Below are 12,683 nucleotides of genomic sequence, written 5' to 3' on the forward strand. Positions count from 1 at the left end.
CAATGGAATCGAATAGAAATCCAGAAATAACCCACAGATTTATGGTCAACTAATCTTTGACAAAGGAGCAAAGACTATGCATTGGAGCAAAGAAAGTTTGTTCAATAAATGGTGCTGGGAAAACTGGGTCGCTACATGCAAAAGAATGAAGCTTGACCACTACCTCACACATACACAAAAATCAACTCAAAATGGATTAAAGAACTAGACATAAGACCTGAACCATAAAAATAAGATAAGAAGAAATAGGCGAAACACTACGTGATTTGCACATCAAAGACATCTTTACAAACACATCACCCAAAGCAGTGATAGTGAAGGCAAAGATAAACAGCTGGGACTACATCAAATTAAAGAGCTTCTGCACAGCAAAAGAGACAATAACAAAAACAAAGAGAAACCCCACCAACTGGGAGAACATTTTTGCACCCAACTAATGATAAAGGACTGATCACAAAAATCTGCAAAGAGCTGATGAGACTCAACAACAAAAGAAATAATCCAGTCAAAAAAATGGGCAGAAGAGCTAAAAAGAAACTTCTCTGAAGAGGAAATGCAAATGGCCAACAGGCATATGAAAAATGTTCAACATCACTTGCCATCAGGGAAATGCAAATCAAAACTACCATGAGATACCATCTTACACCAGTGAGAATGGCACATATTAAAAAAACTAGCAACAACAAATGCTGGCGAGGGTGTGGAGAAAAAGGAACTCTTCTACACTGTTGGTGGGAGTGCAAACTGGTCCAACCACTGTGGAAAGCTGTGTGGAGATTTCTGGACCTACTAAACATAGAGCTTCCATATGATCCAGCAATTCCACTCCTAGGTATTTACCCAAAGGACACAGAAACATCAATTCCAAAGAACACCTGCACCCCTATGTTTATAGCAGCACTGTTTACAATAGCTAAGCTTTGGAAACAACCCAAATGCCCAAAAATAGATGACTGGATCAAGAAGATGTGGTCCATATATACCATGGATATTACTCAGCATTCAAAAAAGATAAACACATGCAATTTGCAGCAACATGGATGGCGCTGGAAGGGATCATGCTCAGCGAAATAAGCCAAAAAGAAAAAGAAAAATACCGGATGGTCTCACTCATAGCAGGAATCTAGAAAACTTAAATAAGGGACCAGGAAAACGAATAACTATAAGAAAGTGAAAATCAAAATCAACAAAAAACTATGAACCAGAGACACTTTTAGGGGGGTGGGGGCGGGAGGGGAGGGATTGGGGTCAGAATGGGGGGGGCTGCAATTGTATGGGGAATACAACAATAAAATTTATTATTAAAAAAAAAAAAATAAAAAAAAAAAAAAAAAAAAAAAAAAAATAAATAAATCTTTAAAAAAAAAAAAAAAAAAAAAAAAAAAAAAAAAGAAAGTATGCACTTTCAAACTGATTGAGGGAACTCAATCCCATAGCATATTTTAATCATTAAGTAATTTCTACATTGTATAAATGTGAGTGATTATAACAAGGCTATGCTAAGTTAAAAAGACAAACACACCCCCAAAAGAATGTGTTCCTCCAAGAAAAAATAAAAATCCAAATTCCAAACAAACCATCCAAATCCTACTGCTTAATAACAGCAATGATAGATTAGAAAACAGAAATGGAATAAAAATAGATAAAATGACTTTACTTAAAAGTGTATGAGAAGACAGCTTGAGGGTTACAATAAATCTGTATTGAATTTAAAATGAAGTACATGCGGATTTCTCAGTTCCTGGCCAAGTCTGCACCCAGGATTTTGTTGGGTCCTGGAGCTGTAAGACCCTAACGAAAGCCATGGGTCCATCTCTCATATGCGCACGTGCACGTACATACACAGAGTTGAACAAAAACATTTTCATGTAATTTTAGAGGTCCTGGTCCCACTAAAGGCTCATCTGCGACTACCCAAAGGACCCAAGGTTAAGCATCTTTGTTATGGATATTCTGAAAAGTTTCCATTTTCCACAAGAATTATTTAATATATATTTGGGAAGAGGAAAGGCAAGTAAAGGGAGATAGTAGATGACTACCACTCATACTAAATGGGCCTATACCTGGCAAGAGAGTAATGGATTATTCTACTAATTCCAGTTCGGATCTGTTAAGGCAATTTGTAGATTCTATACATCTTAACCATAATGTGCTAGGCTTTTGTGTAATGGAACTAGGTCACTCAAACAGGGAATGACTTTTCTAGGTACTTTTCATTTAATTTAAAAAACCAACTTGCACAGCCTATTAAGCCTATTTATTGAATTAACTAGTAAATAATGCTCTTGGCTATTGAATTTTCCCTAGGAAAACATGTAGTAACGCAGAAAACTCCAAAGACAAAAACACTGCTCATTTCAAATATGATATTAACCACCTGTGCAAAAACACCTGGTTGCACACTTCTCTTTCCTGTCAGCCTAAGAGAAAATCAGAGGAAACTGTCCACCAAAGAAAAAAGAATTATGAAAACTTTTTCTATTATGCAACAATGTCAGGAATATGCTGAAATAAACAGCTCTAGACTAATTTTCACCAGAAAAAATTGGGAAAGTGTCCATTTCTCTGATTACAAGAGAATATAATTCAGTTTTTTCAGAGTAAGTAGAATATTACCTATACACTCAAATTGATGGTAAAGATAGAATTAAATACTGGCATTATTCCTAAGTCTCAGCTGATAGACATCTGCACGGAAAAAAGAGACCAAGCAGAGATAATGTTTACAGTCTTATTTTTCTTCTGTAACTAAGGATTAAGCTGTAGGTCCCATGAACATTATAATGGTCAAACAGAAAAAATAAAGGTCACTAGGTTTTATCTAATCCAGTTGAGGACAGAAATTTAAAAACATTTCCATTTATTTAATGATCGGTATACCTCTGAAGTCAATATACACTGAAACTAGTCAAATGGAAAAAACGTCAACCATCACATTAGGCACCTACATCACCTCGGCGGCCTGTAGACTCTTATGTTTTTCCCTCTTAAAGTTGAAGAAAACGTGTTCAGCAAACACAGTTAAAAGCAAACTTAGAGGGAGCAAGTGCCTTTCATCAAACTAAAAAAATGTAACTACTGCTGGACAAATCAATTTAGTTTTTATTTTAGAAGACACTCACACCTTAGATATCCACAAGAAAAAGAAACGAGTGTAATTCAAGCTTCATTAAAATATGACTTTTACCCACATTGACCTAATTAAACACCTAATCAAACACCTTTTCATATTAAAGGCTGGAGAAAATCTGCTGTGGAATATATGAAATTCAAATTTTTTCTAAAAATAAATGAGGCAATGTAGTAGGTGGCTTATTTCATCCTGTTTTCTATCATTAAGCTCAAAGGCGTTTTCTAAGACAGAAAAAAACAAAGATTTTGAATACTAAAGTAAATTTAATTCTTTGGAAAACAAAAAGTCAAGCAAAAGATCCCGAATACAGGCATAAAGACAGGATTCAAGAGTTTGCCTCTCGACTGAATGAAGACACGTGCTTTCTACTACAGGGCGGTGCTTCTCCGCTCCCAACAGTCGTCAGGAGTTACCTTCAGCTCCTCAATGGACTGGTAGTCATTGTTCCTGATCTTTTCTTTCATGGTACTAAAATCCATTGGGTGTTTGATGATCATGGAGTAGCCCGGAGCAATAAAATCAGTCACAGGAAATGAAAAGAAAGCACTTGGGTCTTTTCTGTGAAGATATAAAAAAGGTGATTTTATTTCCATTATAAACAAATCTGGTGGTCTAGAAGCACAAGTCAGAGGAAATGCTTCTGATGTAGAAAAAACTCGTTTTTCAGTGAAAATTGCAGGGATGATTTTAAAGACTGATAACAAAGTTAATTAAGATGTTTTACACACTACTTGTATCTTTTAAAATGTGTAGTCTTAACAATGATGTAAAATATATATAAATAAAAACAATTAAAAAAATAAAATAAAATGTGTAGTCTTAATTATTTGTAGCACCTCAGGGAAAAACGAAGCAAAAAAGACTAGACTAACTGGCCTTCGTGATATTAATACTCTATATTTTTAGCAATCTCAGAAGAAAGAACACAAACAATAACTATGGATACACATCTATAATCTTCTTTGCACCTGTGTGTACATTTTCTTAATCAATGGATACATCTCTTGTATATGTGTTTCTGTCTGTGTGGCGGGTGGAGTATGCCCAAAAACCTGACATTAAAAGATTCTCCTCAGGCCTCCCTGGTGGTGTAGGGGTGAAGTCTCAGCATTGTCACTGAGAAGGCCTGATTTCCACCCCTGCAAAGGTTGGAGTCTGATCACTGGTCAGGGAACTGATCCACATATGGCGCAGCACACCTCTCCTGTCTTGCCCGCTGTTCCCCTCAGCAATGTATTTCAGTAAATTTGCCTGTTCTGCTCCCTACTCTGCTTCTGGTGAATCTTCTCACCCCCTGTACCTTTGGCCTACACACCAGTTCTTCTATGCACAAACAAGTAAATATTAAAAAAAATTCTCCTCAAAACCCTCAAACTTGAAATAATCAGTGCTTTCTATTGTAAGCTCTTAACTAACTGATTATGTATAAGAATCATTAGAGGAGTTTTAAAGCATTTCAGTGGGATGGGGGAGGTTCACCCTAGACATACTACATCATCCCAACACCGCAGAATCTCTTACAGGAGGAGGGCGGGGCAAGGCATTGGTATTTTGGGGGTTGAGCACTGGTACTGGTATTTATTTGGCATTGGTATTTGATAGGCTTGAGAACCAATGCTCTATATGATTAATTCACTTTTCTGATTTTTTTCCCCCTCTGAAAATAGGACATACCACTTTCTTACTCCAAATAATCATAATAAAAGTGGTCTAAGAATAATAACAGCAGCAATTTTTAAAAGGCTTTGACCATGTGTCAGGCCTAGTATTAGGTAGGTACTTGATGTATTCTGTATGTAATCCTCACAAGTCATCAAGGTGGCGGTACCCTCCTGTGGAGACGCAGATACCAAGGTTCAGAAGGGCCAAATCATTAGTTTTAGGTCATAAATCTGACAAAACTTAAGAGCCAGAATCTGAACTCAGGTTTATGTGAATTTGCCTTTGTTCTTCCCAGAGGTATCCCTAAGCAGTAAGACTAAAAGAAATAATGAGAATAAGCAAAAACCCCACTTATATCCAAATGCGTGCTACCCATAGTAGTTAGTGTGAGTAACAATACTAATCATGTTGGGATGACCTTTTGGAGTGAATTTTCTTCAGATGATTGTGACTCTAGATTTTAATTACCTGAATGTTTTGAACAATGTGAATACCCTTGGACCAAGAGAAACACTGTTACGTATATTTCTTTTAAGGTGATATCACTCTAGTCTTATGGTAAAAGGAATAAAATTAAAAGTCAGCTAAAACACTTCACAGTTCCAAATTCTAACTGAGATGGAATGCCAATATTTACCCATTCACTCCCCTGGGATAAGAAATGATTTATTCTAGCATACTAAAGATATAAAATATGTTCAACTCTCTGTAACACCAAAAAGGAAGAGAGAACACTAATTTCATCTTAATTACAAACCTGAATAGGTGTCGAATACAGACAGCATTATAGATTTTATCTTAAAACATTATTTATGATGTGTTCTGGGGTGGACATCTAAGTACACCTCAGTGAGAAGAAAGTTCATTATTAGAATACATACCCTAGTCATGAATCCTCTACAAAAAATGTAAATGTTTCTGAATTGAAAATTCAATTTCTGAATAAAGAGGCAGCAAAATAAGTATTTTTAAGAAAGATTAAGCTTTTTCCATTTTAAGAACTTAACATTGGCTTAATATAGCGAAATTTTAAAAACAATTTTCTGCATTTAAGAGAGGGTTACAAATCCTATTACTGGCATTTTTTTCTTTTTCTAGATTTAATAGCTTTTGAATAACCATAGCATAAGCATTATACAGAAAGCACTTCCATCTATCAGCAAAATAAAAATATCTATTATTTTCTCTTGGGTTAGAAATTTAGCATCAGAAGTTACTTTAAAGAAAAATCTGACATTAAAAGTATTATTTAACACTCAAGTTGCCAGTTAAAACAAACTAAACAAGAACATCTAAAATCAGTTTCTTGGAGTACTTTCATTGCCAAGCATAATGTTTATCATTCACTTTAAAATCCAGTACATTTGGATTTAGAGCACAAAATGTAGCTTTAAATAATCAAATCATTAAATATTATAAAAGGTTTGAAAAAGCACTTACCTCTGCAATTGTCTCATCAGTTGATTCAAAGCTTCTTGAAGGGGTGTCTGTTCTACCTCTAAAGAAAGGGAAAAACAAGGAAAAGGGTGTTTTTAAAAGGAAGATTCCAGATTATCAGCTCATTATCTATGTGATTTCAGCATATCTATTATTTAGTATCTCATACAGAAATTCCACTTATAAATGCTGAAATATGAGAACATAAGTTCAAAACTGAAGCTAATTTAAGGTCTTGTGCAAAAGTTTAAAAATAAAATTTTAGTTTAAAAAAAAAAAAAAAAAAAAAGCTAGAAACCCAGTCATTTTTTCCCTGGCTATGACTCTTAAAATAATTTCAACCTTCTCATTAAGGACAGCTACTCAAAGTTATTCCAACCTTCTTGTTTGGCTAAAGAGCTGGCAAGAGGCTTCTCAGGAGGCAAGTCTAATCTTACAGGCGTCTGACATTGAAGATCTTTTTCTGCCTCAGTCTCCACACGGTCCCGATCTCGCTTCCTTTTATCCTCCTAGATAGGACAATGAGAGGTTATTTAGAGATACTCTAGAGTCAATATCTTTTAAAAAAAATCATTTTAATTTCAGTGAAAAAAGAATACCACTGAAAAGAAAGTAATTCTTAATGATGAAATCTTCATGTATTTTATCGCCATCTACTGGAAGAAGAGAGAATAACAGCCTCATGGGGGGGGGGTGAGGGGGGGAGAAGGTGCTTCTACAATACAAGAATAACCAATTAGAAAAATAATACTAGGGCCTCCCTGGTGGCGCAAGGGGTTAAGCATCACACTAAGAAGCAATCCGCAGCCTCTGCAGCACGAGTTCGATCCCCGGCCAGCCAGGGAGCAACCCACATGGCACAGCCAACCTCTCCTGACTCGCCTGCTGCTCCCCTCAGCAGTGTACTTTGGTCAATCTGCCTGTACTGTTCCCCACTGTCTCTGGTGAATCCTCTCACTCCCCACATCTCTGGCCTGTACCCCAGCTCTTGTATGCATAAATAAGCAAATCCTTAAAAAAAAGAAAAAAAGAAAAATAATACTATTAACAAAAGCAAGGTAACACATCTAGGAATAAACCAAATAAGATTTGCCAATATCTTTTGGGGAAAATTATGAAACAATATTGAAAGGTTATTGGGAAAGAGGTACCTAAAGGAGATATAGTACTGTGTTTATCAATGTAGAGACATTTTCCCAAAAGGAACTTATAAATAAAATGTAATGCCAATGAAAATTGCAAGACAGGATTTCCCAAGGAATTTGAAAAGTCGATTGTCTCATTCATCTTGAAGAGTGAATGATCAAGAACAGTCAGAACAGCTTTGAGAAAGGTTAGAGCAAGACATCGTATCAGATTATATTACGTATTTATATAGTGATAATTAAGATGATGTGAGTTGTACACAGGCTAGACAAATATTAGCAGACCATAGAGTCCAGAAATACAGCCATGCCTTGTATTCTGAAAGACCACTTGAAATGCTACTTCTTGAGCAAAGTCTTCTGTGATTTCCCTCTAGCTCCAAGAAATCTGGAGCTTTAGAACTAAAATTCGGCCTGTTAGGGCACTGATTTTATTCTTCTGTGTATTATATGAAAGAGATGCTCATTTGAATACTTTTTCAGACTTAAGTCCTCTTAAGAGCAGGATTTGAGTTCTTGTTCAGGCACTGACTATGTGATCTTGTGCAAGTCACTTAACCTCTCTGAGCCTTAGTTTTTTCATCTATAAAAAAAGATAATATGATCCAGATATTCTAGGAGAGATGCTAACTAAAGAGCTGCTCCCAGAGGACTGGGAGATAAGCCTCTTTCCCCTGCTAGATCCTGAAATATCGGCATCCAGGTAAGTCTTCTCTCAGGAGGGGAGGGTTTTTCTCTGGAGAAACTGAAAAGCCCAGAGAAAATATCTGTAGGGTAGATATTTGGGGGATCCCCAACAAAATAACCCAGTCTCTCTTAGTAACTCTACATAAAGATAAACTCTGTCTAAGCACAAAGCATTTAATCTACTTCTAAACTTTTTTGCTGCATGATTAAATACAAAGAGACTACAAAGGCTTAACAGAAAACTAGAGGATGCTTTTAACATAAGAGATGAAACAAACTGAAGAACTTGAGGGGAAACAGAGACAATGCAGGCAACAAAGAAAACTTTCAAGATAGCAAAAAAACTTCAATCAATATTCTCAGAGAAATAAGATACTGCATGTAAAAAACAAGGGCAGGATGTTATTAAAACAAGGACACTTAGAGAACAAGAAAGAGTTCTTGGAAATTCAAAATATATGAGCTAAAATAAAACTCCACAGCAGAGTCAGAAGATGAAGTTTAGAACTCTCCTTGAAGGAAGATTACAAGAAAACAAAGAGAAGGAAAAGAGGAGAGAAAACCCAAGCACATTAGAGGATCAGTTTGTGAGCCCAATACAGAAATGGGCTTCTCTAGAGAGAAGAGAGTCAGTGGAGGGAATGTACCATCAGGACTGCTTCAAGCACACGCCTCAGAGCTGAAGGTATGCGTTCTCACTGTGAAACAGAGCAGGGAAGAGAAAGCGGGGAGAGTCTGAAAATTTCAAGGGGGCAAATACTACCTATAGGCAATGGACTAAGAGAGTCAGAATGGAATACATTTTTCAACAGCAAATCTGGAAGCCAAAGGACAAAAGAGCAATGCTTTAATAATTCTGGGAGAAAATAACTTTCCATCTATAATTACATACTAAACCCATCAACTTATATGAGGGTAGAATAAAAAATTGTTCAAATGTGAAAAACTTACAAAAATACACCTCTGATGAATGTTTTCTTAGGAAGTTCCTGGAGTTAATACTGCACCAGAACAAGGGAGGCAGCAAAAGGAAGAGAACAATTAATCCAGAGTAGACTCTGAGAAGGCGCTTCAAGACAGACGTCTCAAATGAGAATATATGAGCATGTGAAAAATGGAACTCATATGGGTTAGAGTTTGGGAAGAATCAGTGCAAAACCACCAAACAATGAAAGCAATTACGCATTTGATCAAAATCAGATCTGTATCTGTGTAGGACATTTGTCCCCAGTGAACAATAATTAAACACTGAATACTGATTTAAGCAAGAACTGGGAGTACATATACTGGGAGAAAGGAAGGAAGGAAACTGAGGGAGCAGAGTGGCTTAATGGAATTCTCATCTTCTGTAACGTGTCAGTAAAACAAGTCAGCTGACAAATCATTAAAGTGTGCTAAAAAAAAACCTACATTCAGAAATGGCAATACACCTCCAAAGAAAAAGCTAAAAAGTTTAGGAAGCAAAACTCCAGGATGGAGATTACTTTAGTGTTAAGAGTCAGAGAGCACTCTTGACTTTTTCACACTACATCCATGAATTACTTTACTGTAATAATTAAAAACAAAAAACAAAACAACTGGTTACCTCTGCAGACTCTATGAGGGACTGAAGGAAACTACCCTACTTCCCATTTCATTCACTACTGAACCACCTGATTTCTTTACAAGAAAGTCATACACACATATTTGGCATTTATAATGTGGGAAGGAAAGAAAAATGTCAGATAGTTCTGTATGTTTTCAGTCTAGCTAAAGTCGATGAAAACTGGGGAAGAAAAAGGGTTAAGAAATTCTACAGAGAGAACCTTTAAGATTTTGGGCCTTCCCACTGTATTTAAAGCACACGGACCATAACCATCATATATACACACGGAAGAAAAACTAGAACACTAACTTAGGGAAATCTATGTTCAAGACTGTCTTAATAAGTCTCTGAGTGACAGGCTAACTCCCACAGTGCAGAAATCTAGAATTCCAGGTACAAAGGTGATCATTCTTGGAAAGAAATTATGAGTATCTGGCACATCAAGACTGAGCAGTCACCTGTTTTCTGTTAGCTGCAAACGCTTAAGAAAAAGCTTATTTTGATTACTGGTGTCATATTCCTTAAAGGTCTCTGATCAAACCCTTTCTTTGACAGACTCAAGCTTTGTTTTAAAAGACATAAGTGGCTCATTCCCTATTTGGCACTGTATTTACTTTGCAACAAAGGGGAACCCCAACAAGCCCCTTCACTTTGAATGACTGTTGCTGACAAACTTTCTTAAGCACCACTTTTTCTCCTCCTAGGCGGAAAAAGCACCTTCCAAGCAGCTCCTGAAAATCAGAGAACTTAACACTTCACTCACCTTAAGCGTGAGACCGTCTTAAGAGTAAAATGATAACGCTTTGCTGCAATTCACTGATGATTCACGTTTCTACTCTGCCCTGCTCCTCCACACAAGTCAGATTTTACAGGCGGTTCACAATCAAGTCAAGTCGGGCTGGCGCCGGCGGCGGGGCCGCTTAGAAAGGGGTCCCCTCAGCCAAGGAGAAGCAAGGCGATGTTTACCTTTACTCGTCTTCGCTTTCTCCCCTTTTCTTCCCCTGGAACCTGCTTCTCTCCTTTCTTTCTCTTCTTGCGCTTTCTGTCCTTGTGTTTGTCATGGTCGTTCTTGTCCTCGAAGAGGCTGGACTCGTGCCCCGAGCTGCCGGTGGAGAGCTCGGTGACTTCATTACCCCCCACCTTGAGGACCAGCTTCAGGGGCTTCTCCACATACTCTTCAACAAAAGGAAAGCGCCCCGGTTACCGGCGGGCTCGACGGGGCGGTGGGCAGAGCGCGCCGGGGGGCTGTGGGGGCGCGCAGGGGGCGCCCCGCCGCAGCACCTGTTGAGCGACCCCCACTCGCCGAGGGGGTGCCCGGAACGCTCCCGGGCGGGTCGGGGTCGCGCCTCGCCGCCCGACGAGAGCCCCCCCTGCCCGGGGCCCAGGTTCGAACCCGCCGCCGCCCGGGGCCGGGGTCGCTCGGCGGGCCGCGCCCCTCCGTGGACCGGGCCGGGGTCGCTCGGGAGGGCCGGCCCCCGTCGCCCCAGCGCCCCGGGCGAGCTCGACGGCGCGAAGCCCCCGGAGCCGCCGCGAGCGCCGCGCCCCCGCCCGGGCCTCACCCTCGTAGAGGTGCTTCTCCGACTTGTGCTTCTTGTGCTTCTTGCCCATGTCCGACCGGGCCCCGGCGCCCGCCCCCCGCGCCAGGCCCAGGCCGTGCGGCGCCGCTTCCGGTCCGGGCCAGGCGAGCGGAGGGCGGGAGCGGGGCCCGCGAGACCCCGCGCCGCGAGGCAGGGGGACGGCGCGCGCCCGGCGGCGCGAGGCCCCTCTCGAGAAGACGGCGCGCGAGACCCGGCCGCAGCCCGAGCGCGGCGGCAGGTCGCGAGCGCGGGCGCGCAGGCGGGAGAGAGGGGCCGCCGCGCGCACGGGCTGCCACCCGCTTCGCCTGGCGGCCCCTGGCGGTCGGAGGTGGCGCTGCAGCCGTGGGCGGGGCCAGAGGCGCGGCCGCGGCGGGGCCTGGGCGGGCGGGGGCGGGGCCGGGCGGGCAGGGGGCGGGGCCGGGGCGGGCTTCACAGCCCCGAATCTCCCCCGCTGGCTGCAGTGCCAGCGCCCTTGCAACTTCCCCTCCCTCCCTCTCTGTACCTGTCTTCCTTTTCTCGCCCCTCTCTTCCTTCCTTCTCTATGACAGTCTTCCTTCCTTCCCTTCTTTCATTCTCCTTTCCTTTTTCTCCCCCATAATTTCCACTCCTGCCCCAGATTTCTCCCTTCGGTACCACTTCCCCTTGCTCTGTCTCCTCTTCTGCAACACCTACCGAACCCCTGGGGACTTTCAGATCCAGAAACGCAGCCCTGGAGGACTCTAGTCTTTTATTTTATTTTATTTTTTTATTTTAAGTGCTATTTTGTAAATGTCTCTGAGAACTTAATTAAATCAACATCCACAAGCATGGAGTCATGTGGACCTGGTAAGGCCCGTTTATAGAAACACACGCTGACATCTGGATCAAAAGGCTGTCATAGCCATGCAGAATAGTTCACAGCGGTTATCTCCGGTGACAGGACTTGAGGAGGGGTGGAGTATTTTTGGTTTTTCATATGCGCATTAAAATTTTTTTAAATGAAAAGAAAGATAAGATTTAGATATTAAATTTTAAAAAGGTTGAAGATACATTAGAACCATACCAAGAGGTCCTGACTGACACTGTTACTCTGTAGTTGACTGGTCCCTCCTAACCCTGTTTTAAGTTCTTTTCATTCACTTAAAAAAATGTTTTAATTTTTTAAAGGTGCTCAAATCTCACTTTTATTTTTTTCTTTTAAGGCTTAACAAACAGGGAGACCTTGACTATGAGAGATGACAACTCGGCTGGACGGAACAGCTGTCAATGGCAGAGCTTCAGGGTTTGCACCCATGGGTGGTGGGAGGCCTCTTGGCAGAAGCACACTGCCTGCACAGGAGACAGAGCCTCTCTCCATGGCATGTTTATTGGCTGAAGAGGGACAGGACGGGGCTGGCTCTGTACCTTACCTAGTCCTTCCACAACCTTCCTATAGCTGTGTCCTCCCCCCATCCTTCCCTTGCAGGCTGGTTTGCTAC

General features: G+C 40.7%; 1 protein-coding gene across 2 annotated transcripts in view; it reads right to left on the reverse strand.

Moving 5' to 3' along the window:
• Positions 1-11,304, reverse strand: part of BRD7 (bromodomain containing 7) — a 32,298-nt gene extending 20,994 nt beyond the window's left edge. For both annotated transcript variants that reach the window (XM_037515770.2, XM_037515769.2), the window contains exons 1-5: positions 11,209-11,304; positions 10,616-10,824; positions 6,612-6,741; positions 6,236-6,293; positions 3,547-3,691 (exon numbers count right to left, since the gene is read on the reverse strand). In XM_037515770.2, the coding sequence (XP_037371667.1) occupies positions 3,547-3,691; positions 6,236-6,293; positions 6,612-6,741; positions 10,616-10,824; positions 11,209-11,257 (591 nt within the window). In that variant the 5' untranslated portion in view covers positions 11,258-11,304. The remainder of the gene's footprint in view (positions 1-3,546; positions 3,692-6,235; positions 6,294-6,611; positions 6,742-10,615; positions 10,825-11,208) is intronic.
• Positions 11,305-12,683: the final 1,379 nt, after the last annotated feature.

Source organism: Talpa occidentalis, unplaced genomic scaffold (assembly GCF_014898055.3).
Source record: "Talpa occidentalis isolate TD23 unplaced genomic scaffold, MPIMG_talOcc4v2.1 talOcc4.17, whole genome shotgun sequence".
Lineage (NCBI taxonomy): Eukaryota > Metazoa > Chordata > Mammalia > Eulipotyphla > Talpidae > Talpa > Talpa occidentalis.